Source organism: Prorops nasuta, unplaced genomic scaffold (genome assembly GCF_024137725.1).
Source record: "Prorops nasuta isolate Cenicafe-Biocafe unplaced genomic scaffold, Cenicafe_Pnas_1.2 PNAS00009, whole genome shotgun sequence".
Lineage (NCBI taxonomy): Eukaryota > Metazoa > Arthropoda > Insecta > Hymenoptera > Bethylidae > Prorops > Prorops nasuta.
Genome location: NW_027116806.1, coordinates 948,682 through 974,981, shown reverse-complemented (window position 1 = coordinate 974,981; position 26,300 = coordinate 948,682). Strand labels below are relative to the sequence as shown.

Genomic DNA, 26,300 nt, shown 5'->3' with positions numbered 1-26,300 from the left:
TCTTTTGCTATTAAACAATGTATTCTATATTTAAGATCTATTTTAATTTTATATCGTTTATTAGCAGTGGCAATTATTGGAAATAAAGATTCTAACTCTTTCTGCGATAAGGACTCTATTAATGAAGGTAACTGTACTGTAAGATTAACAGGTGAGACAAAATTGTATGATTTTATCAGTTGAGTAATTGTTACCATTTGATTCTATTTTATTACCTTTATTATATAATTGTAATTTGCTAGCTGGAATATTTTATCATAAGTAATTAATCTTGAAAAATAGATTAAGTTTAAAGCAGAGTATTTTGCTTACAATTTTAACTTCCTTGTATATATATATTATATGAAAGTTTACTATCTGAAAATGTTATTCTTTGGTGTATACAAATGTATGTAGTACACAGTGGGAAATTGAATCGTGTGTGGTTCAGCTATAGTATTGTATATCATTTTCCATTTTACAGTACAGAGTGAAGCTAGCCGAACCACACACGATTCAATTTCGCACTGTGTACAAAAGAGCCTATCTGAATTTTATTCTTTATTACATAAAAACGGGTTGATTTAATCTGTTAAATCTTCATTCATATCAAACAAATTATTTTAAAATTAAAATCTTATTTATCTTTCAGATCCTTTATTGGCAGCGGTTACTATTAATAATAAAAGCTCAAACTCTTTCTGTAATGCAATAGGCATTATTGCAAGCAATTATAGTGTTCAACTAGCAGGTGAGACAGAAGACTTTAACTTTTCATATAAATGTTATCACTTCATTTATTTGTACCATATATTATTATTCATATTTAAAATTTTGAAATAAGCGGAAGCTTTATTTAGGATCATGTTTAATATAATATTATTAATAAATTATCTTTGTATATTTATTTTAAAATAGTTCATTGCATTAGAATTCAATTTTTAATGTAAAGATTATCGGGTAGCTCTGATTAAATATATTATCATTATTAAATTTTAATTAATTGTTGTAAACTCATCAGAAATAGAAATATTGAAAGAATTAAAACATTTTTAGATTATTTGTTTATTACTTTATATATATATATATATATATTTGGTCTTTCTATACAATATATGTAATATTATATTATAGCAGAAAACTTGTCATTGTTTAAAACGGACATCATAGCTGTTAGAGAATATGAAACCAGTATTATATATTTATTAATTTATTATTAGAGGTAAGCACATTAATTTAAAGAAAATGTAGGAAACTGCATAAATTAAATAGTTATATAATACTTGCCAAATTTAAAATTGAATTTTGTTTAACACCAATTCCTAACCAGCTAGAATGAAAAACTACTTTAGTGCATTTTTGCATTTCTTTTTTATCACAGTATAGCAAAAGTCATATTTTAATTCTTCAGCAGGTATAAGATATTTTATTACGGGCTATATTAAAGTCGGATACAGCCATGGTTAATAGCCTCAAGACGATACAGTGATGCATGTTTCAACTGATAAATGTTACCTATAATGTGAATTCATTTTGCAGAAGTTGTCATTGATTTAGAAAATATTATTTAAATACCATAAGAAAATATAAAAAATGATACAAAATATTCCTGTAAATTTTTATTAATTCATTGATTATTTAATTACTTATAGAGAAATATAGAAACGTATAGATCACTTCCCTAATACTCCTATATTAAGATAACAATTTATTTTCCTATATACATTTAGAGTTAACTTGTCATAATTCTGTTATACACAATGAACATAAAAATTAAAACATTATTCTCTCACCAAAGTCCTTATACATACAAGCCAAAAGTATACTGTTTATAATTCATATAAATTTTAATAACATTATTTGTACCAATTAATTCTAGTTATTTCATACTTTAAGCTTATAAGAAGTATAATTCTGTGAACTGACCTACATCAAATTTGCTCCTGACATTTGAAATAGCGAGATACTCTATTGGATGAAATAACGAATTTTTCGGAAATAGAATTGATACAGCTCATCGCACCCTCTAAGACCAACTATTGAAGAAACTCTATGCAGACTAATGAATATTCAGGTGATTGTGACTTGATCATCTTGGAAATAAATGTATAATAATTCCTGAAAACATTAATAATAGTCTGTGAAACAGAGTAATAGTTTCCGAAATATTTCTCTAATTTAATATTGGTAAAGAAACAGGAAAGATCTGATACGTATTGTTAAAATGTAAAACTAAATACCTTAGATGGTAAGGTTCCCATTAGAATTTTATGATGCATCTGCAATTTAGTGTATAATAAGTGTTATATCTAAAAGTGTCGTGCACGACCATACATACAACATACATCTATAACAATACAAACACGCATATTTCTATATAGAAATATGCACATGCAATAGCAATAACGTTACTGGCTCAAGCAAGATGTTCGAATGATTCCGAAGGTCTTCGGATATCGTAAAATCGAACCAATCAGGGGACAGTAACGCTAGACGCCGAACAACCGTGTTCGCACAGCAGGCAGTTGAACGATAGCTGATCACGACTAACAAGCTCAAGGGACTCAAGCAAGGAACATCATAAATAAAAACCTTAATATATTAAACGTGTATTAATGATAGAACCAAATATCATCGCGTTATAATAAACAATTTGGTGCCTCCTGTGAGGTCTAAGAAGAAAACCAGAGAGAGAAGACGTGGAAACAATAAGCAGCATACAGTGGATATCAAACAAAAAGATTAACGGTGGCATCACAAAGAATAAAAAGGTAGGTCATTTGGCTAATCTGAAACAAAAATGTCGGACAAAATCAAACTTCTCATTCAAAAAAGAATCGCCTTAAAAACACAATTAACCACTCTAAACAATATCTTAGAGAAAGGAACGGTGGATACAACAGCTTTAAATTTACGAATGAAAAGAATATCTGAATTATATAAGGCATTCGAAGATTTCAACGATGAATTATCTGTATTAGATCCTAAGGAGGATCATCAGGTTGAATTTATAGGCATCCAAGAAAGATATTATAATATAGCAAGTAGAATCGAAAATTTATTAGAAGCTTCCACCAATAAATCTGATAATTCGAATACCATTTCAACAGAAGGTAACGAACGAGAAGTTCAAAATAGTCTAATTAAAAGACGAAAATTAAAATTACCTGAAATAACGTTACCAGTTTTCGACGGAAAATATGAAAATTGGTTAACGTTCAAAAATATGTTTAAAAATATAATAGGGACACAGAATGACTTAACTGATACTGATAAATTGCATTATTTAAAAGCCGCATTAATAGAAGACGCGGCACAAAAAATTGGAATTTTCACAATATCCGATATAAACTTCAACAAAGCTTGGGAATTATTAGAAAAATCATACGAGGTTAAACGGATATTAATTTCCCAACATTTATCTTTGATTTTAGAATTACCGGTAATGAACAAAGATTCTACTAACGCATATTCAAAATTAGCAGATGATATGCAGCAGCATATCGCTGCCTTAGACGCATTAGGCGTAAAATTCACACCAGAATTAACAGTTCATATATTAGAAACAAAATTAACAAAGAGCGCATTAAAAGAATGGGAAACGAATTTAGAAAGGGACGAGTTTCCGACATTAGATAAAATGTACGAGTTTTTATACAAGTCAGCAGTGTGTGCATCAAGACGCGAAAGAGTGCGACACGCAGAAGCAGAAAAAGCTAAACCGTTAATTCCGGATAAGAAAAGGAAATTCGATGCAAATCATAAATCATTTTTCGCGAACGCGACGAACAATTGTGTAGTTTGCAATAAATCAAGTCATCCTTTATTTAAATGCGATGAATTTAAGGCATTAAGCGTAGATAAACGAATCGAAGCGGTAAGAGCGGCCAGAGTTTGTTACAATTGCTTACGGTCTCATAGAGGCAAACAGTGTCGGGCTTCAACCTGTTCAAAATGTCATAAAAGACATAACACGTTGATTCACGTAGAAGTTAAAGGTGCTACAACAAACGACACAAAGGAAGCGGCACAGAGTATGTGACTAGGCGAATCAAAACAGAAAGAACAATCTAACAAAGCAACAATGCTTACATGGACACCTCAACTTCTTACCACCGCTATAGTTCGTATACATAATAAAGCTAATTCCGGGAATTTTCGCGTACTATTAGATACTGGGGCTACCGCTAATTTTATATCGGAAACAGTAGTAAAACAGCTAAAACTATTTGTAAACAAACAAGCAATTCCGGTAGGCACGATTAATAACATGGGCACGGTAGCTAAGGGAATAACTAACATAACTATTCATTCTATTTATGGTGATTTCGAGAAACACTTAACATGTATAGTCGTCCCGATTATAACTGAAATGATTCCTTCAGAGATTATAACAAGAGAATTGATTAAAATACCAGCGAATATTAGACTAGCTGATATAAAATATTATAAACCAAAAACTATAGATTTACTGATTGGTTCGGGGGCATCACTATTATTATTTATGCTCGGCCAAATCAAATTAACCAACAATGAAAAAGACTTGTATTTACAGAAGACCAAATTGGGATGGGTAATAGGTGGTAGTGTTCCCATGAAAAATCAAGTTCAACATACGTATCATTGTACGGTATTAGAACAAACGTTGGTTAAATTTTGGGAAACGGAAGAGGTAATAAACCATAGATCACTTCCGAGTTCAATTTCAGATTGCGAAATTCATTTTTTAAAAAATATACGTAGAGGTGGGGATGGACGGTATTGCGTAAGATTACCGTTTCGGGAAGAAATGCCTACGATAGGAGATTCGCGTACGAATGCATTTAAAAGATTATTAAGTTTAGAACGAAGATTGAATACAAATACACATTTAAAAAATGAATACGAGCGCGTTTTCGAGGAATATATAAATTTGAATCACATGTCGATGATAGACAATAACGATGACGAAGGATACTACTTACCGCATCATGCTATAATCAAGGAAAGCAGTGATACAACTAAGGTAAGAGTGGTTTTTGACGCGTCGGCAAAGACTGATAGGGGATTATCGCTCAACGACGTGTTATTAACCGGTCCCACTATTCAAGACAAGCTATTTTTTCATTTATTGCGTTTTCGAACATACAATTACGTATTATCGGCCGACATCGAGAAGATGTATCGCCAAGTGTGGGTAGACGAGAAAGATAGACGATATCAAAAGGTCTTATGGCGAATAGGCGATCAGATTAGAACATTTCAACTCAATACATTAACCTTTGGAATAGCTTCGTCCCCATTTCTTGCCATATGCACAATCCATAAGTTAGCTGAAGATGAAATTGAATATTTCCCAAACGCAGCTAAGGTATTAAAGAATAATCTTTATGTAGATGATTTGTTAGCTGGATCAGAAACAATAGAAGGGGCGCGAAATCTGCGAGACGAGATAATCGAGTTATTGAAAACCGGAGGCTTCAACATAAGGCAATGGGCCTCAAATGATAGACAAATAATCGACGGTTTGTCGTCCGAGGTTATATGTAAGGATTTGTCGAAAAATTTCGATCAAACACTAAAAACGTTAGGAGTCACATGAAATCCATCTAATGACAAATTATATTATATACCAAATACAATCGAATATCATAAGGCAACCACTAAACGGACAATTTTGTCCGAAATCGCGAAATTATATGATCCCTTGGGATTGATAGGCCCAATAGTATTTTATCTCAAAAAACTAATGCAGGACATTTGGCGTAGTCAGGTAAAATGGGATGAAGGTGTGCCCCAAGATATTTACACTGCATGGTTGATTTTTAATAGACAGTGGAAAAATATGAGACAAATTTCTTTTGACCGGCGTATTTTTAAACTCAATTATTATAAAGTGCAAATTCACAGATTTTCCGATGCGAGTAATGCAGGATTCGGTGCGTGTATTTACGTTAGGTCACAAACCCATGACGGAGAAATAAACTCCCGACTGTTATGCGCTAAATCTAGAGTTGCACCCATAAAAGCAACTACTATACCTCGGTTAGAATTATGTGGCGCGCTATTGTTAGCACAATTGTATCAAGAGATAATTAATCTTTTTGATCCTCATATAATAGAAAAAACTGTATTTTGGACTGATTCTACGATAGTCTTACACTGGATAAATACTAGTACGTCGTTATTAGTAACATATGTCGCTAATCGGGTTAAAAATATTAAGGAAATAACGAAGCAATTACAATGGCGACACGTAAGAACAACAGATAATCCGGCTGATGCTATTTCCAGAGGCCAGTTACCTCATGAGTATTTAAAAAACGAATCATGGTTGGTCGGACCTACATGGCTTATACAGGAAGAAGCAAAATGGCCCTACCCTCAACTACATTTAAAGGAAATTCCTGAATTGAGAAAAAATGTATGTTTACATTTCATAAATTCGGTTAAAGATATTTTAGAAAGATTTTCGTCGTACACGAAAATGTTGCGAATAATATCATATTGTCTACGGTTTCGAAGAGCAAATAAGTTTAAAGGTCTGTTAACTACCAACGAAATTCAGGAAACGGAATTAAGAATTTTAAAAATTGTACAACAATCTAAATACGGCGATGACTTCCATGCATTAAAAAGAGGGTCATATAAGAATGGTAAATTAAAAAATCTGGCTCCGTTCCTGGACGAGCACGAATTAATACGAGTGGGAGGACGTTTAGAAAAATCTAAATTAAGGTTCGATCAGAAACATCCCATATTAATTCCGAATAGACATCATGTCACTGATTGCTTAATCCGAGAAATACATGAAAAATATTATCATATTGGGATCCAAACGACTTTATATCATCTGCGACAAAAATATTGGTTAACAGATGGCCGTAATCAATTTCGTAAAATTATAAGATCGTGTACGCGTTGCACACGTTTCAAACAGGAAAGCATACAACAGAAAATGGGTAATCTGCCATCTGCCAGGGTGAATCCTTCACTACCATTTGCCCATACTGGGATTGATTTTTGTGGTCCCTTTTTTATCAAAGAGAAAAAGCTCAGGAACCGAAATCGAATAAAAATATATGTATGCGTTTTTGTGTGTATGGTTATAAAGGCAGTTCACTTAGAAATAGTAAGTGAGATGACTACGGAAGGATTCATTGCAAGTTTACGTCGTTTTATAGCAAGACGAGGTGTCCCAGAACATATATATTCCGACAACGGAAGCAATTTTGTAGGTGCTAATAACCAATTCAAAGAAATATATTCAGTGTTGAATTCTGACGAGCATAAAGAAGCGGTAAATAGATTTGCCGGTGATAGACGCATAATTTGGCATTTTATCCCTCCCGTAGCTCCACACTTCGGAGGGTTATGGGAGTCTACAGTCAAGGTATTCAAACACCACTACAAAAGAGTAATCGGCGATACATTGCTAACTTTTGAAGAAGTTAATACTTTTACTGTAGAAGTGGAGGGTATATTGAACTCCAGACCAATCACTACAATATCATCAGATCCAAATGACCTCCTTATTTTGTCACCTGCCCATTATCTAATTGGGAAACCAATTACTGCCTTGCTTGAATTTAATTTAACAGCTGTTCCAGAAAATAGATTGTCCAATTGGCAACACATTGTCAAAATGCGTCAAGATTTTTGGGTTCGTTGGAGTATGGAATATCTTAACGAATTACAAAGACGAAATAAATGGACCAAGGACGATTCAAGAGCAAGGGTTGGCGCAATTGTATTAATCAAGGACAGGACATCACCTTGTTCCAGATGGCCATTGGGCAAAATCATAGAAATACATCCAGGGAGTGAAGGGGTAGTCAGAGCAGTGACGTTAAAAACTGCTAGCGGAACTTTGAAAAGAGCAGTACATTATTTATGCCCTCTACTCGAGGAGTCTTGACATTTTTTAAGTAATTATTTATGTATCCAATTATTATCTTTCTTGCAATTATTGTTAAATTAATCATACTATGATATTCTATTTTATCCATTTGTTTCTTCAATATAACATATTGTATTCAATTTATTTATATCAATATATATATGTAAGTCTATTTATGTATGCAATAATGTAATTATTGATCCAGAGCTTATATATATCATGTCAATAATAGTCGATTGATCGGTGCCCTCTCAAGGGGGGGGAGAATGTTATATCTAAAAGTGTCGTGCACGACCATACATACAACATACATCTATAACAATACAACACGCATATTTCTATATAGAAATATGCACATGCAATAGCAATAACGTTACTGGCTCAAGCAAGATGTTCGAATGATTCCGGAGGTCTTCGGATATCGTAAAATCGAACCAATCAGGGGACAGTAACGCTAGACGCCGAACAACCGTGTTCGCACAGCAGGCAGTTGAACGATAGCTGATCACGACTAACAAGCTCAAGGGACTCAAGCAAGGAACATCATAAATAAAAACCTTAATAAATTAAACGTGTATTAATGATAGAACCAAATATCATCGCGTTATAATAAACAATAAGAGAAATAGTAAATGGCATAAGCTGTCAAAATGAGGGTCCGAGTTAAAACTTTTTGGTGAAAGTATTGAAGTTAATAGACCTGAAAGAAAATTTCACAAAGTATAATATTCGTTAAAATTTCTATATTGTAAATTTCTAGGTTACTTATCTGACATATTAGTTCAAAGCCTGCATATATTATATTGTTGCATTGTTATATTTATCATAATCAATCAATATCATGCTATTGGAGGCTTCGGATTACTTTGAAATATCCTTCGCAGTACATCTCCCAAGGTTAATCCAATATAGCCATCTTAGAGATTTTTCGAACATCAAAGATATTTTGCCTAAGTCCATTAGCTCTAACTATATTATTGAAATTTGTTCAATCTCAGTATATATTTAGTTTTTCATTAAAGACTTGCGTTGGATAGTAAGAAGACAAATTGCTTTTATCCTTACGCTATAGTTTTAGTCTTCTTTGGCTATACATTTTCTTCCATTTTACACATATTCAGAACAGTATATTTAACCAAATTACCATCATTTTCAAAATATCTCAACATTTTCTTGACATTACAATTGCTTAGAGCTCTGTAAAGAAATTCCTGAAGAGAGTGATTAAATTTTAATTTGTCTTAATTTACATTTATTGTATTTTTAATAAAACCATTATTTGGCAGTGGACTTTTTCAGATACACGTATGCTGATGAAATGAGTATTACCTCTCCCTATTATTGTCCGCTCTATAGTGAATTCCAATTTTTCAATTAAAGTGTCTCAATCTTGCCTCTGATAGATCATATATTATATATATAATTGCAAAAGACAAAGTGTTAGCTAGAAATTTTATTTATAACAGAAGTAATTCTTTTTGTGTTCAAATATGTGAGTAAATACATATATGCTGCAATAAGTGCAATAGTATTATATATAATGAACAAAATAATGTAATAGATATATATCAAAGGGATAACACAAAAATATGTTCTACTTACATATCTATATTAATAGGGTAGACTGGTTTTATGACAGCTTTATTATTTTTAGCCTTCATGGGTGCAGATATCCGACAATATGCCTTCAGTAAAATTTACAATTTTGAAGAAAAGCTGTTCTCAATTATAACTTAAACTTTTTACTAACTCCAATTAATATGAAAATTTGAAATATAGTTATTATTTTTACGATACATAATTGTATTCCTGTGCAAGACATCTGTTGAAACATCTTCCTTTCAGTTAATGTCTTAAGTACATATAACAAATATTTAATAATGCCACAAATAATATTGCTTTTACTTAAACAAAAATAGTATATTATATGTTAAATAAATCATCTGAAAATCAATTTTCCCCGTATTTCATTTAAGCACTCCTTTACTATTTATGTGTCAAATTTATATTCTTTATAACTGTTTTAACTTCACCTTTCAACTATTTTTTTTTCAACTCGTCGATCATTTACGATCGATTCATTTGATCTGTCAAACAAATTTATACACGTTTTGACAGCGAATGTACTGGGACAATAAAATCCTTTAAATTTAGTTACGTTCCGCTGCATTCCATTGTTCCGTCATACTCCCTGATACTCCCTATGAGTATGTACTATTGCCAACCACCATGACCGCCATTTTCTCACTAAGGAAAAGTAGGACAATTGGCCCCATACCTCTTTAGCATATGTGCTGAAGGGTTTTGCATTTTTTTGGCGATGATCCTTCAAAGCTTCATCACCACCAACTCGATACTTCTTGATCCAGCGTCTCATTGTCTGCTCGGTTACACCACAATGTGCGGCAATTTAAGTCGGCTTTTTGCCATTCTCGTAGTGGCCAATTATACGGCCTCTCAAAACTTCACTTATGATAGTAGCCTTAATTATCCAATTATCTATCACCTAATTCGATTTCAGAACGTGAAATTGGAGCACTACTGAAAACTTACGCGTTTTGAACACCAGAGAACTGTGCAATGTTTACATCCGCCCCCCTTTTCTGTGCACTATACTAAGAGTATAATTGTATTAGTAAACAAAGAGAAAAGAAGGCAACGGCAGAAGAGGAAGTGTCTAGTGCACAGAAATGGGGGGCGGATGTAAACATTGCACAGTTCTCTGATGATCAAAACGCGTCAGTTTTACAGTAGTGCTTCAGTTTCAGGTTCTGAAATCGAATTATGTGATAAATAATTGGATAATTATGGCTCCTATCATAAGTGAAGTTTTGAGAGGCCGTTTAATTGGCCACTACGAGAATGGCAAAAAGCCGGCTGAAATTGCCGCACATTGTGGTGCAACCGAGCAGATGGTGAGACGCTGGATCAGGAAGTATTGAGCTGGTGGCGATGAAGCTTTGAGGGATCAATGCCAAAAAAATGCAAAACCCTTCGGCACATCTGCTGATGAGAATGAGGATCTGGTGAAACATATGCGGGAAAACCCATTTGATAGCGTGGACGATGCAAGATATGAGACCAATTTTCCTAGGTCAAACACGACAGGTAGACGACGACTCAACGATGCCGGTATTTCCTGTTATCGTCCGGCAAGAAAATTCACTTTAACAGATTCGCATCGCGAAAAAAGAGTTGGTTTCGCGCTGCAACATATCAATGACAGTGTTGAGGAATGGTCAAAGACTATTTTTACGGACGAAAAAGTGTTTAAGTCGTATGTGAAGAACAGGCACCACGTTTGGCGACCTGTAAATACCCGGCTTTTAGCCACAATATATTGTGCAACAAGATGTGCCTGGTGGAATCACAGGTGGCCTATGGAGGTGGGTGTCAGGCCATGTAATGGGCGAACTAGTGGAAATACCACCACGCATGGATTCTGCAGATTACACCACAATATTAGAACATGTATTGCTCTCAAGTGTCCGGGCAGTGTATTCTGCAGAAGAAATGCCTGTTATACGGTGGGTACAGGATAATTCTAGCGTCCACACATCGTGGCAAACCCGCACATGGTTTGAGGCACACCCTGAAATCCAATTGGTTCAATGGCCTGCAAAAAGTCTAGACCTCAACATCATTGAGAATGTCTGGGCACGAATGACCAACTTTTGGGTCGCACCACAATACCGGACGAGAGCAGCAATATTGGCAAATACAAGGACAATCTGGGAAAACTTACGCGACAAAACAGATTTTTTACCCTACTTAGTATCATCAATGCCCAACAGACTGAACCTAGTACTTGACAGAAACGGTTACTGGACATTCTACTAACTCACTGACTGCTAGAATAACATACCACGACATCCTAGACGCAGACTATACTTAGGAAATATTGGCCAAATGTGACTAAGCGTCGTTACACGCACTTCTACGAGGATCATCATATAATAGCCCTCAACTAGATTCTGTCTGCTTCAATAACAGTTTTAGCGGGTAAGAAAATGTCGGCGCTTGTTACAGGAGCATTATTAAATATGAACCTTTATGACTATACCAACAGAATATATTCTTACACGTAATTCCGGTACCAGTGAATAGCTCCTTTGAAGCAGGAGCTCGCTATGATAAACTTGAATATTTAATCGCAACCTCTTAATATACCTATTGCTAGAAACAATATGAACAAAAATCAAGTATATGAAAATGAAAATGATCTTTAGTAAATCCATATCTGTTAGAAATAGAATTGTTTAAAATAAGTCAATAAAATTAAAAGATTCAGATGATTGGTATAAAATTACATTTAAATATATAGAAACAATAATATACATAAATATGTACAATAAAAATGACAAAATATTTATTATATTTGCATGTCTGGAATAATTAAAAAAGGTAAATAACTATATCGTTTCTTATAGAAGCTTGGGTTGCTACTGTCAGTTTTATAAAATTAAACTCTGGAGACTTCTCACAAGGATGATAATACACTATTTACCAAAAAAGTAGAAGAATCTATCACCCCGTAGACCTCTAATGGACTGCCCTTGAACAATCTGCATGCTGCGACTCAGAACTTCAATGTAGAATCTGAAGCAGAAAAGGGATTTGTAGACATGAGCAATTTCTCCTATTATTGCATATGGTGAATATATTACATGTTTGGTAGACCTGCAAATACTGATTCAAATAAACTTTTAACTTTTTTCCTTCATGCTGCAATTCCTCGTGCAGGTGACTGTATGAATGGATGCATGGAGGCTGGGACTGCTGCTGTTCTCAGTTCTCAATAATTCCATCACCCTGTAGACCTCTAATGGATTTTCCTTGAACAATCTGCAGGCTGCGATACTAAGCATTTAATATTTATAATACGTTAAGTAGACAAGGGAATTATAAGCATAAGGAAATTCTCATATTATTACATACGGTAAAAATTTAATGTCTCATACTTCAAATAATATTCATTAAAAATTACTTTCTTCTTACTTGTCTAGCCCTGTATCTCTTGTTATAGGTGACTTTGTGACTGAACCGTAAAGCCCAAGGGATATATCTTCTTCTTTCTTCTCCGCCAAATGCTTTTCTTCTGCCCAATTTTCAATCTTTTATCAGAAATATTATCTGCAAAATAAGAGAAACAACAAAGAGTGTAGCCCGAATAAATTTTATACATAATCGGTTATAAATATACTTATCTAATGAAGTATATATGCGCTTGTTTTTATTAGTCACAAGTAGTACTACTTGCAATTTTCATTCCTTTTGTTGTATTGCCTGTCTCCATTGGATATATTGACCCCATATTTCATTTGAACTTTCGTATCATCCTTCGTGAGTAAATGAATTCCTGTAATGAAAAATTCTATTTACTATTGTTATTATAAATGCTTCAATGAAAATAACGATTAATAATTATACTTCTTATGTATGTAAAAATTATGACAAATAATTTAAAAATTGAATACCTGTAATGCATTCCAATGACTATTTTATGACACAATAAATTATCTTGATAGTTTAATAACACTCATTTGATTATATGCCCGCTGTCAAAATTGCATCACTAATACACATTTCACTCACTCTCATAGATAGGTCCAGTGGCATAGCCTCATCCTCGCCAGAAAATCAAGTAGTGGCGTAGAATTGGTTGAGATAGTGACACAAATATAAATCCTTAGGTTAGAGAGAGAAGAGCAATGACGACGTTAGAGATAGGAAAATAGCCTACGAACGCCTGAAGTAACCACGTTGATCGGCATAAGTTCCTCTTTCTCACTCTATGCCATTTAAGGGGATGCATTGAGCGACTCAAACATTCATTCAAATTTATCTTCCAAACTATTAGGAATATGAACTTTTTTGTAGAGATTAAATTTACTCTTTTAACTGTACTGAATCGCGCTACAAATTCGGTTTCTCAAAATTATACAAAAAAAATTGTCATAAAAATTATAAATACTTGTAATTTTGTTGATCATAATAATATTGAAAATTAGGCCTTGTAGCGAGCTAAGGAAAAGTTCTATGACTAATTTGAGACCAAGAAGAAACAAATATACCTAAAAATGTGGAAGATTTTTTTGAAAAACTAAATTAGCTATTGAAAGACAAGTTTTACACTATTTTATGGACGGAGAAGTTTCACAGTGCGTTACACAAGGACAAGCCTATTAGCTCTCCTCGCTTTAGAAGGGGTACCCACTCTCTCCCCACCATTTCCCGCTAAACAAACCAACTCTCCTACACACAGCAAGACGGCTGGCCAACGCTGCCTGTCGGTGTAAATTCGTAGCGTAATGCAACAATAAATCATTATTTCTAGGTTTAGGGGTTAGGTTTTCGCAAAACCGACCTTGTACCGCCCTTCCATATCATTTCAGGAGGCTACAGTAAAATTTTCAAAGTATTTTGTCATCTACAAGTCTCAAAAAACTTGAATTAGTTGATGAAAGCGTGACTCGTATCAGCCGACGCTGATGCGCTACACAACTTAGTATCAGCGTCGGCTGCTACGAGTCACGCTTTAGTCAACTAATTCAAGTTTTTTGAGACCTGTAGATGATAAAATATTTTGAAAATTTTGCTGTAGCCTCCCGAAATGATATGGAAGAGCGGTACAATGCCGGATATGCGAAAACCTAACCCTGAAATCTACAAATCATTATTTATTCTTCCATTCCGCTACGGATTCACATCGACAGGCAGCGTTAGCCAGCCACCTTGCTGTGTGTAGGAGAGTTGGTTTGTTTAGCGGGGAATGGTGGGGAGAGAGTGGGTACTCCTTCTAAAGTGAGGAGAGCTAATAGGCCTGTCCTTGTCTAACGCAGTGTGGAACTTCTCCGTCGGTAAAACAGTGTAAAATTTGTCTTTCAATAGCTAATTTAGTTTTTCAAAAAAATCTTCCACATTTTTAGGTATATTTGTTTCTTCTTGGTCTCAAATTAGTCATAGAACTTTTCTTTAGCGCGCTACAAGGCCTAATTTTCAATATTATTATGACCAATAAAATTACAAGTATTCATAATTTTTATGAAAATTATTTTTTATAATTTTGAGAAACCGAGTTTGTAGCGCGCTTCAGTACAGTCAAAAGAGTAAATTTAATCTCTACAAAAAAGTTCATATTCTTAATAATTTGGAAGAAAAACTTGAATGAGTGTTTGAGTCGCTCAATGCATTCCCTTAAAGAAGGATAGCCTATCAGGCCATCAAAACCTCCCATGAGGGGAATAGATTGCCACTTCCCCCACTTTGCCTACTCATAAGGGGTGTATGGCTAGAGGGGAGACGAAATCATAGTGAAAACTACGTAATGGGTGCACCACCGTTCGTAAACGCATCAAAAAAATTCCGAACGCCATTAATGGCGGTCATTGTACAATGACCGGCAGAAATGGTGTCCCTTAATGCGTTTAGGAACCGCGTTTTAAGATCCTTCACTGTATACTCTATTCTGCTAGACAGAGATAGAGGAATGGAACGCAATAACTATAGTAGTTCGTCTATCTCGTATTAAATGCGTGAGTGCGAGAGAGAGAGAGAGCTTTATACGACACAGCAGGGCAAGCCAGGCGTCCGAATGCTTATTTCTATCTGTGCCATTGTCTATACCTATCTCTCTCGCTCGGTAAGAATCATTGGTCCATCCTTGTTTAGGTCAGTTCTACGCCAATGGATACTCTCTAAAAAAGATTTCCTCAGGCGACACCATTGAAGACTGCGATTACAGCGGGGATTTTAAAATAGTGTGCACCTGTCACTGTCAAACGTCAGTATGAAAAATTATTGTTACTTTCAGCGTTTGGTGCAATTAACATTATAAGTCTGGATTAATATATGATATTCTGTAATTCACATATATATATACTAGTCGAATATTCTAAGTCCTATGTCGAGACAATAGGAAGTCAGTGAAGCGTGAGCTAATCGGCTTAGTTCGGCGCGACTGGGCACTCGCGGTGTCTCCCTAGTTTCCCCCTCAATAGTTTTTCTACACGTAAATTTCCTATGTCGAAATCTTCCGTATTTGAAATTAAAGATGATTATTTCGGCTGGAAATAAGACCGGAATATTCGGCTAGAATTATCCGTATATTATAACAGATACAGAAAGGCTATAAACACATGAAATAATATGAGCATAAATCATTAATGCTCGTTACGATAATCCTGTCGGAGAAGACGTTAATTTCGATTAAATCCGACCATTTAAATATTAGTCGCGAGATTCGAAAGCATAATCACTGTATAACTCCGAATTGCCAAACAAAGGACTTGGATTGGAAACAATAAGAGTTCGAAAGGAAATGGATATGGAAAATAATATGACTCGAATTAAAATAATTTTAAGCCGAATTTGTGAAAGGTTATATCACCAACTTCTAGCTTATATCTGCCCTATGCGGGTGTTATGATTCGCGACAAATAATAAGACTTTAATCATGATAATTCGAAGTCGAATTTGTGAAAGGCTATTTCATCAAATTCTAACTTCTGTGGGCCCCACGTTGGGCGCCAAAATTTGCTACAGCATCAAATTCTAACTTCTGCAGGCCACACGTTGGGCGCCAAAATTTGCTACACTACAAAAATTTTGGCTGATCCTTCGATCTTCGTAAGCTGTAACTCAATCAAAATCTAAAACGTAAGTTGGGCGCCAGGTTCCCTAAAGAACCACTGTACTGTAGTGATCGCGAAATACGGTAATCGTCAAACGGTAATACCAACTAGCTCAGTGAATATAGGGTTAGGATTGCGTAAGCGGAGAGTGGGTGAGTCCCTGAAACGTAAAATACGGAAGGATTTGGCAGTTCGGGTCAAATCACTACACACTATATTCGATAATAAATTCTCTATATTTCCGTAAAGACATCGCTGTATATGTCAGATCTCATAGCGCATAGATCGTTCTTCGTATTCTATAAACTATAATTACGGATGGCCTGGAAGACAGTTTTTCGGAGCGCTCGAGATTAATCCAACGAATTTCTTTACTAAGCTACCAACTAATAAACTAAAGGCCTTCTCAAGGCACGTGTTTCTCCTGCGACCTTTTACCAAAACGGAACGATACTTTCTCGAAGAGAACCGAACGGAGTAGCTCCTTTCGGGGAGAATTCACCTCCGGGGTTCCATCCAACGAGAAAAACTAACTGTACTCCCACGAGGTGATCGAACGAGGTAGCTCCTTTCGGGGAGAATTCGACCTCGATATGCACCTCTGGTTAAACGCGACCAACTATACTAAACGTAACGGAAATTCGAAACTAAACGAATATCCCGATCACTCTTTATAACCGAATTCGATCCATCAACTATACTATAAGCGCATATCCAAATTTTCGGAAACGTCGAACTCTAATATGGCAGTAAATACACGGTAATCGATAAAAGGAACTTAACATAAGTTACATATAAAACTATATACATTCCATATCCGAAGATCTATATGTGACTAGGTCATCGAATTAATTACGAATCTCAGAATTTCCCCGACGATAGACTATTATTTCAACTATCAATTTATGGCTCTAATTCCCAATTCACGCACTTTGGGAGCATGTTGAACTCGTAATTCGTGATTTTTGACATCTCAAGGCGATTAAGCGCATTTTCCGAATATTATTCGTAGTATAAAGGATTTCTAGGAGCTGGGACTCCCGCTAACCTTTTCCGCTGAAGTTTAAGGAGGCGGCTGGATCACTCGACGGAGGTGGAGCAGAGTAGAGCGGAGCCGAGTTGAGCAGGATCGAGCCAAGCAGAACAGCGTCGAGCAGAGCAGAGCAGAGCAGAGTTGAGCAGAGCTGAGCAGAGCCGAGTCGAGCAGAGTAGAGCAAAACTGAGCTGAGCAGAGCAGGGCTGAGCAGAGCAGAGTAGCGTTGAGCAGCTTCCACACTTTTCCCACTAATACGATGCGAGTCTCCAATCCACATCTCACCTCTTTCAGGACTAAAGTACGAGTGTCGCAAAAATCGGGAGACACCAGCAATGAGCTGTTAGTCCCTTACCCCCAACTCATCATAACTCTCAATCTAATTGGCAGAGCCGATTAGGTTATTGGTACCACCAATTAGAGCCAAGGTCCGAACTCTTCCGAAAATTCAACTAGAATGTTCGAGAGTCGCGGAAAGCCGTAGTTCGTTAGGACCATTTAACACACGACTTATGGGCCACGAACGTTACTCTACTTTATGACCCATCAATCACCGAACTTTAGACTGTATTTCGAAGGATAGGTAGGCCGATCGTATATGACACGGTATATAGCCTTGATAATGTGACCATAGTATGTCTTATTGTTCTATAGAAAGACATATATGTCTTTTTAGTGAACCTGTACTATCTTAAAATAGTACAGGGTCACAATGTATAGGTTCCTTATTTACAAGTACCACATGTAACAACGATGAAAATGTTCCTGTTGGATAGTTTTCTCATAGATAAGGACAATGAAAACTTTCTTGTTGGATAGTTTTATTACGAATTCAGTTTTCTTGTTGCGATTGTACATGAATTTGCTTATTTCAAAAAAAATGATCATGTATATGTTCCTTATTTACGAGTACCATATGTAACGACGATGAAAATGTTCCTGTTGCATTGTTTTCTCACAGATAAGGACAATGAAAACTTTCTTGTTGGATAGTTTTATTACGAATTCAGTTTTCTTGTTGCGATTGTACATGAATTTGCTTATTTCAAAAAAAATGATCATGTATATGTTCCTTATTTACGAGTACCATATGTAACGACGATGAAAATGTTCCTGTTGCATTGTTTTCTCACAGATAAGGATAAGGAAAACTTTCCTGTTGATAGTTTTATTACGAGTTCAATGTACTTGTTGTGTTTGTACGTGAATTTGCTTAATGTAAAAAGACTATCATGAATATGTTCCCTATTTACGAGTACCACATGTAACGACGATGAAAATGTTCCCTTTGTATAGTTTTCTTAAGTATAAGGACAATGAAAACTTTCCTGTTGGATAGTTTTATTACGAATTCAATTTACTTGTTACGTTTGTACATGAATTTGCTTATTGTAAAAACTATCATGTATATGTTCCTTATTTACGAGTACCACATGTAACGACGATGAAAATGTTCCTGTTGGATAGTTTTCTCATAGATAAGGACTATGAAAACTTTCCTGTTGGATAGTTTTATTACGAATTCAATTTACTTGTTGCGTTTGTACATGAATTTGCGTAATGTAAAAACTATCATGTATATGTACCTTATTTACGAGTACCACATGTAACGACGATGAAAATGTTCCTGTTGGATAGTTTTCTCACAGATAAGGACGATGAAAACTTTCCTGTTGGATAGTTTTATTACGAATTCAATTTACTTGTTGCGTTCGTACCTGAATTTGCTTATTGTAAAAACTATCATGTATATGTTCCTTATTTACGAGTACCACATGTAACGACGATGAAAATGTTCCTGTTGGATAGTTTTCTCACAGATAAGGACTATGAAAACTTTCCTGTTGGATAGTTTTATTACGAAATCAATTTACTTGTTGTGTTTGTACATGAATTTGCTTATTGTAAAAAAAACTATTATGTATATGTTCCTTATTTACGAGTACCACATGTAACGACGATGAAAATGTTCCTGTTGGATAGTTTTATTACGAATTCAATTTACTTGTTGCGTTTGTACATGAATTTGCTTATTGCAAAAACTATCATGTATATGTTCCTTATTTACGAGTACCACATGTAACGACGATGAAAATGTTCCTGTTGGATAGTTTTCTCACAGATAAGGACAATGAAAACTTTCATGTTGGTTAGTTTTATTACGAATTCAATTTACTTGTTGCGTTTGTACATGAATTTGCTTATTGTAAAAAAAACTATCATGTATATGTCCCTTATTTACGAGTACCACATGTAACGACGATGAAAATGTTCCTGTTGCATAGTTTTCTCACAGATAAGGACAGTGAAAAGTTTCCTGTTAGATAGTTTTATTACAAGCATCACATATACGACGATGAAAAGGTTCCTGTTGGATAGTTTTCTCACCGATAAGGACGATGAAAACTTTCCTGTTGGATAGTTTTATTACGAATTCAATTTACTTGTTGCGTTTGTACCTGAATTTGCTTATTGTAAAAAAACTATCATGTATATGTTCCTTATTTACGAGTACCACATCTAAGGACGATGAAAATGTTCCTGTTGGATAGTTTTATTACGAATTCAATTTACTTGTTGCGTTTGTACATGAATTTGCTTATTGCAAAAAAAATGATCATGTATATGTTCCTTATTTACGAGTACCATATGTAACGACGATGAAAATGTTCCTGTTGCATTGTTTTCTCACAGATAAGGATAAGGAAAACTTTCCTGTTGATAGTTTTATTACGAGTTCAATGTACTTGTTGTGTTTGTACGTGAATTTGCTTAATGTAAAAAGACTATCATGAATATGTTCCCTATTTACGAGTACCACATGTAACGACGATGAAAATGTTCCCTTTGTATAGTATTCTTAAGTATAAGGACAATGAAAACTTTCCTGTTGATAGTTTTATTACGAGTTCAATGTACTTGTTGTGTTTGTACGTGAATTTGCTTAATGTAAAAAGACTATCATGAATATGTTCCCTATTTACGAGTACCACATGTAACGACGATGAAAATGTTCCTGTTGGATAGTTTTCTCATAGATAAGGACTATGAAAACTTTCCTGTTGGATAGTTTTATTACGAATTCAATTTACTTGTTGCGTTTGTACATGAATTTGCTTATTGCAAAAACTATCATGTATATGTTCCTTATTTACGAGTACCACATGTAACGACGATGAAAACTTTCCTGTTGGATAGTTTTATTACGAATTCAATTTTCTTGTTGCGATTGTACATGAATTTGCTTATTTCAAAAAAAATGATCATGTATATGTTCCTTATTTACGAGTACCATATGTAACGACGATGAAAATGTTCCTGTTGCATTGTTTTCTCACAGATAAGGATAAGGAAAACTTTCCTGTTGATAGTTTTATTACGAGTTCAATGTACTTGTTGGGTTAGTACCTGAATTTGCTTATTGTAAAAACTATCATGTATATGTTCCTTATTTACGAGTACCACATCTAACGACGATGAAAATGTTCCTATTGGATAGTTTTCTCACAGATAAGGATAAGGAAAACTTTCCTGTTGATAGTTTTATTACGAGTTCAATGTACTTGTTGGGTTAGTACCTGAATTTGCTTATTGTAAAAACTATCATGTATATGTTCCTTATTTACGAGTACCACATCTAACGACGATGAAAATGTTCCTATTGGATAGTTTTCTCACAGATAAGGATAATGAAAACTTTCCTGTTGAGTTTTATTACGAAATCAATTTACTTGTTGCGTTTGTACATGAATTTGCTTATTGTAAAAAAAACTATCATGTATATGTTCCTTATTTACGAGTACCACATGTAACGACGATGAAAATGTTCCTGTTGGATAGTTTTCTCATAGATAAGGACAATGAAAACTTTCTTTTTGGATAGTTTTATTACGAATTCAATTTTCTTGTTGCGATTGTACATGAATTTGCTTATTTCAAAAAAAATGATCATGTATATGTTCCTTATTTACGAGTACCATATGTAACGACGATGAAAATGTTCCTGTTGCATTGTTTTCTCACAGATAAGGATAAGGAAAACTTTCCTGTTGATAGTTTTATTACGAGTTCAATGTACTTGTTGTGTTTGTACGTGAATTTGCTTAATGTAAAAAGACTATCATGAATATGTTCCTTATTTACGAGTACCACATATAACGACGAAGAAAATGTTCCTGTTGGATAGTTTTCTCACAGATAAGGACAATGAAAACTTTCTTGTTGGATAGTTTTATTACAAGCATCACATATACAACGATGAAAAGGTTCCTGTTGGATAGTTTTCTCACAGATAAGGACGATGAAAACTTTCCTGTTGGATAGTTTTATTACGAATTCAATTTACTTGTTGCGTTTGTACCTGAATTTGCTTATTGTAAAAACTATCATGTATATGTTCCTTATTTACGAGTACCACATCTAACGACGATGAAAATGTTCCTGTTGGATAGTTTTCTCACAGATAAGGATAAGGAAAACTTTCCCGTGGAATTTTATTACGAGTTCAATGTACTTGTTGTGTTTGTACGTGAATTTGCTTAATGTAAAAAGACTATCATGAATATGTTCCCTATTTACGAGTACCATATGTAACGACGATGAAAATGTTCCCTTTGTATAGTTTTCTTAAGTATAAGGACAATGAAAACTTTCCTGTTGGATAGTTTTATTACGAATTCAATTTACTTGTTGCGTTTGTACATGAATTTGCTTATTGTAAAAACTATCATGTATATGTTCCTTATTTACGAGTACCACATGTAACGACGATGAAAATGTTCCTGTTGGATAGTTTTCTCACAGATAAGGACAATGAAAACTTTCCTGTTGGATAGTTTTATTACGAAATCAATTTACTTGTTGCGTTTGTACATGAATTTGCTTATTGTAAAAAAAACTATCATGTATATGTTCCTTATTTACGAGTACCACATGTAACGACGATGAAAATGTTCCTGTTGGATAGTTTTCTCATAGATAAGGACTATGAAAACTTTCCTGTTGGATAGTTTTATTACGAATTCAATTTACTTGTTGCGTTTGTACATGAATTTGCTTATTGCAAAAACTATCATGTATATGTTCCTTATTTACGAGTACCACATGTAACGACGATGAAAATGTTCCTGTTGGATAGTTTTCTCACAGATAAGGACAATGAAAACTTTCATGTTGGTTAGTTTTATTACGAATTCAATTTACTTGTTGCGTTTGTACATGAATTTGCTTATTGTAAAAAAAACTATCATGTATATGTCCCTTATTTACGAGTACCACATGTAACGACGATGAAAATGTTCCTGTTGCATAGTTTTCTCACAGATAAGGACAGTGAAAAGTTTCCTGTTAGATAGTTTTATTACAAGCATCACATATACGACGATGAAAAGGTTCCTGTTGGATAGTTTTCTCACCGATAAGGACGATGAAAACTTTCCTGTTGGATAGTTTTATTACGAATTCAATTTACTTGTTGCGTTTGTACCTGAATTTGCTTATTGTAAAAAAACTATCATGTATATGTTCCTTATTTACGAGTACCACATCTAAGGACGATGAAAATGTTCCTGTTGGATAGTTTTATTACGAATTCAATTTACTTGTTGCGTTTGTACATGAATTTGCTTATTGCAAAAAAAATGATCATGTATATGTTCCTTATTTACGAGTACCATATGTAACGACGATGAAAATGTTCCTGTTGCATTGTTTTCTCACAGATAAGGATAAGGAAAACTTTCCTGTTGATAGTTTTATTACGAGTTCAATGTACTTGTTGTGTTTGTACGTGAATTTGCTTAATGTAAAAAGACTATCATGAATATGTTCCCTATTTACGAGTACCACATGTAACGACGATGAAAATGTTCCCTTTGTATAGTATTCTTAAGTATAAGGACAATGAAAACTTTCCTGTTGATAGTTTTATTACGAGTTCAATGTACTTGTTGTGTTTGTACGTGAATTTGCTTAATGTAAAAAGACTATCATGAATATGTTCCCTATTTACGAGTACCACATGTAACGACGATGAAAATGTTCCTGTTGGATAGTTTTCTCATAGATAAGGACTATGAAAACTTTCCTGTTGGATAGTTTTATTACGAATTCAATTTACTTGTTGCGTTTGTACATGAATTTGCTTATTGCAAAAACTATCATGTATATGTTCCTTATTTACGAGTACCACATGTAACGACGATGAAAATGTTCCTGTTGGATAGTTTTCTCACAGATAAGGACAATGAAAACTTTCATGTTGGTTAGTTTTATTACGAATTCAATTTACTTGTTGCGTTTGTACATGAATTTGCTTATTGTAAAAAAAACTATCATGTATATGTCCCTTATTTACGAGTACCACATGTAACGACGATGAAAATGTTCCTGTTGCATAGTTTTCTCACAGATAAGGACAGTGAAAAGTTTCCTGTTAGATAGTTTTATTACAAGCATCACATATACGACGATGAAAAGGTTCCTGTTGGATAGTTTTCTCACCGATAAGGACGATGAAAACTTTCCTGTTGGATAGTTTTATTACGAATTCAATTTACTTGTTGCGTTTGTACCTGAATTTGCTTATTGTAAAAAAACTATCATGTATATGTTCTTTATTTACGAGTACCACATCTAAGGACGATGAAAATGTTCCTGTTGGATAGTTTTCTCACTGATAAGGCTAATGAAAACTTTCCTGTTGATAGTTTTATTACGAGTTCAATGTACTTGTTGCGTTTGTACGTGAATTTGCATATTGTAAAAACTATCATGTATATGTTCCTTATTTACGAGTACCACATGTAACGACGATGAAAACTTTCCTGTTGGATAGTTTTATTACGAATTCAATTTACTTGTTGCGTTTGTACATGAATTTGCTTATTGCAAAAAAAATGATCATGTATATGTTCCTTATTTACGAGTACCATATGTAACGACGATGAAAATGTTCCTGTTGCATTGTTTTCTCACAGATAAGGATAAGGAAAACTTTCCTGTTGATAGTTTTATTACGAGTTCAATGTACTTGTTGGGTTAGTACCTGAATTTGCTTATTGTAAAAACTATCATGTATATGTTCCTTATTTACGAGTACCACATCTAACGACGATGAAAATGTTCCTATTGGATAGTTTTCTCACAGATAAGGATAAGGAAAACTTTCCTGTTGATAGTTTTATTACGAGTTCAATGTACTTGTTGGGTTAGTACCTGAATTTGCTTATTGTAAAAACTATCATGTATATGTTCCTTATTTACGAGTACCACATCTAACGACGATGAAAATGTTCCTATTGGATAGTTTTCTCACAGATAAGGATAATGAAAACTTTCCTGTTGAGTTTTATTACGAAATCAATTTACTTGTTGCGTTTGTACATGAATTTGCTTATTGTAAAAAAAACTATCATGTATATGTTCCTTATTTACGAGTACCACATGTAACGACGATGAAAATGTTCCTGTTGGATAGTTTTCTCATAGATAAGGACAATGAAAACTTTCTTGTTGGATAGTTTTATTACGAATTCAATTTTCTTGTTGCGATTGTACATGAATTTGCTTATTTCAAAAAAAATGATCATGTATATGTTCCTTTTTTACGAGTACCATATGTAACGACGATGAAAATGTTCCTGTTGCATTGTTTTCTCACAGATAAGGATAAGGAAAACTTTCCTGTTGATAGTTTTATTACGAGTTCAATGTACTTGTTGTGTTTGTACGTGAATTTGCTTAATGTAAAAAGACTATCATGAATATGTTCCTTATTTACGAGTACCACATATAACGACGAAGAAAATGTTCCTGTTGGATAGTTTTCTCACAGATAAGGACAATGAAAACTTTCTTGTTGGATAGTTTTATTACAAGCATCACATATACAACGATGAAAAGGTTCCTGTTGGATAGTTTTCTCACAGATAAGGACGATGAAAACTTTCCTGTTGGATAGTTTTATTACGAATTCAATTTACTTGTTGCGTTTGTACATGAATTTGCTTATTGTAAAAACTATCATGTATATGTTCCTTATTTACGAGTACCACATGTAACGACGATGAAAATGTTCCTGTTGGATAGTTTTCTCACAGATAAGGACAATGAAAACTTTCCTGTTGGATAGTTTTATTACGAAATCAATTTACTTGTTGCGTTTGTACATGAATTTGCTTATTGTAAAAAAAACTATCATGTATATGTTCCTTATTTACGAGTACCACATGTAACGACGATGAAAATGTTCCTGTTGGATAGTTTTCTCATAGATAAGGACTATGAAAACTTTCCTGTTGGATAGTTTTATTACGAATTCAATTTACTTGTTGCGTTTGTACATGAATTTGCTTATTGCAAAAACTATCATGTATATGTTCCTTATTTACGAGTACCACATGTAACGACGATGAAAATGTTCCTGTTGGATAGTTTTCTCACAGATAAGGACAATGAAAACTTTCATGTTGGTTAGTTTTATTACGAATTCAATTTACTTGTTGCGTTTGTACATGAATTTGCTTATTGTAAAAAAAACTATCATGTATATGTCCCTTATTTACGAGTACCACATGTAACGACGATGAAAATGTTCCTGTTGCATAGTTTTCTCACAGATAAGGACAGTGAAAAGTTTCCTGTTAGATAGTTTTATTACAAGCATCACATATACGACGATGAAAAGGTTCCAGTTGGATAGTTTTCTCACTGATAAGGCTAATGAAAACTTTCCTGTTGATAGTTTTATTACGAGTTCAATGTACTTGTTGCGTTT

The 26,300-nt window shown here is 34.1% G+C and overlaps 3 protein-coding genes across 3 annotated transcripts; all 3 read left to right on the top strand.

Moving 5' to 3' along the window:
• The first annotated feature begins 2,779 nt into the window (after positions 1-2,779).
• Positions 2,780-4,021, top strand: LOC136776477 (uncharacterized). Its single transcript, XM_066732017.1, has one exon. The coding sequence runs from the start codon at positions 2,780-2,782 to the stop codon at positions 4,019-4,021; it is 1,242 nt and encodes a 413-aa protein (XP_066588114.1).
• A 42-nt stretch (positions 4,022-4,063) lies between these two features.
• Positions 4,064-5,560, top strand: LOC136776476 (uncharacterized). Its single transcript, XM_066732016.1, has one exon. It carries the CDS (start codon positions 4,064-4,066, stop codon positions 5,558-5,560), a length of 1,497 nt encoding a protein of 498 aa, XP_066588113.1.
• Positions 5,561-5,707: 147 nt separating this feature from the next.
• On the top strand, positions 5,708-7,876 carry LOC136776475 (uncharacterized). The gene has a single exon (XM_066732015.1). It carries the CDS (start codon positions 5,708-5,710, stop codon positions 7,874-7,876), a length of 2,169 nt encoding a protein of 722 aa, XP_066588112.1.
• The last annotated feature ends 18,424 nt before the right edge of the window (positions 7,877-26,300 follow it).

Coding starts and splice junctions, on each gene's coding strand:
- LOC136776476 (XM_066732016.1), top strand. CDS start 4,064: ATGCTTACATGGACACCTCAACTTCTTACCACCGCTATAGTTCGTATA.
- LOC136776475 (XM_066732015.1), top strand. CDS start 5,708: ATGCAGGACATTTGGCGTAGTCAGGTAAAATGGGATGAAGGTGTGCCC.
- LOC136776477 (XM_066732017.1), top strand. CDS start 2,780: ATGTCGGACAAAATCAAACTTCTCATTCAAAAAAGAATCGCCTTAAAA.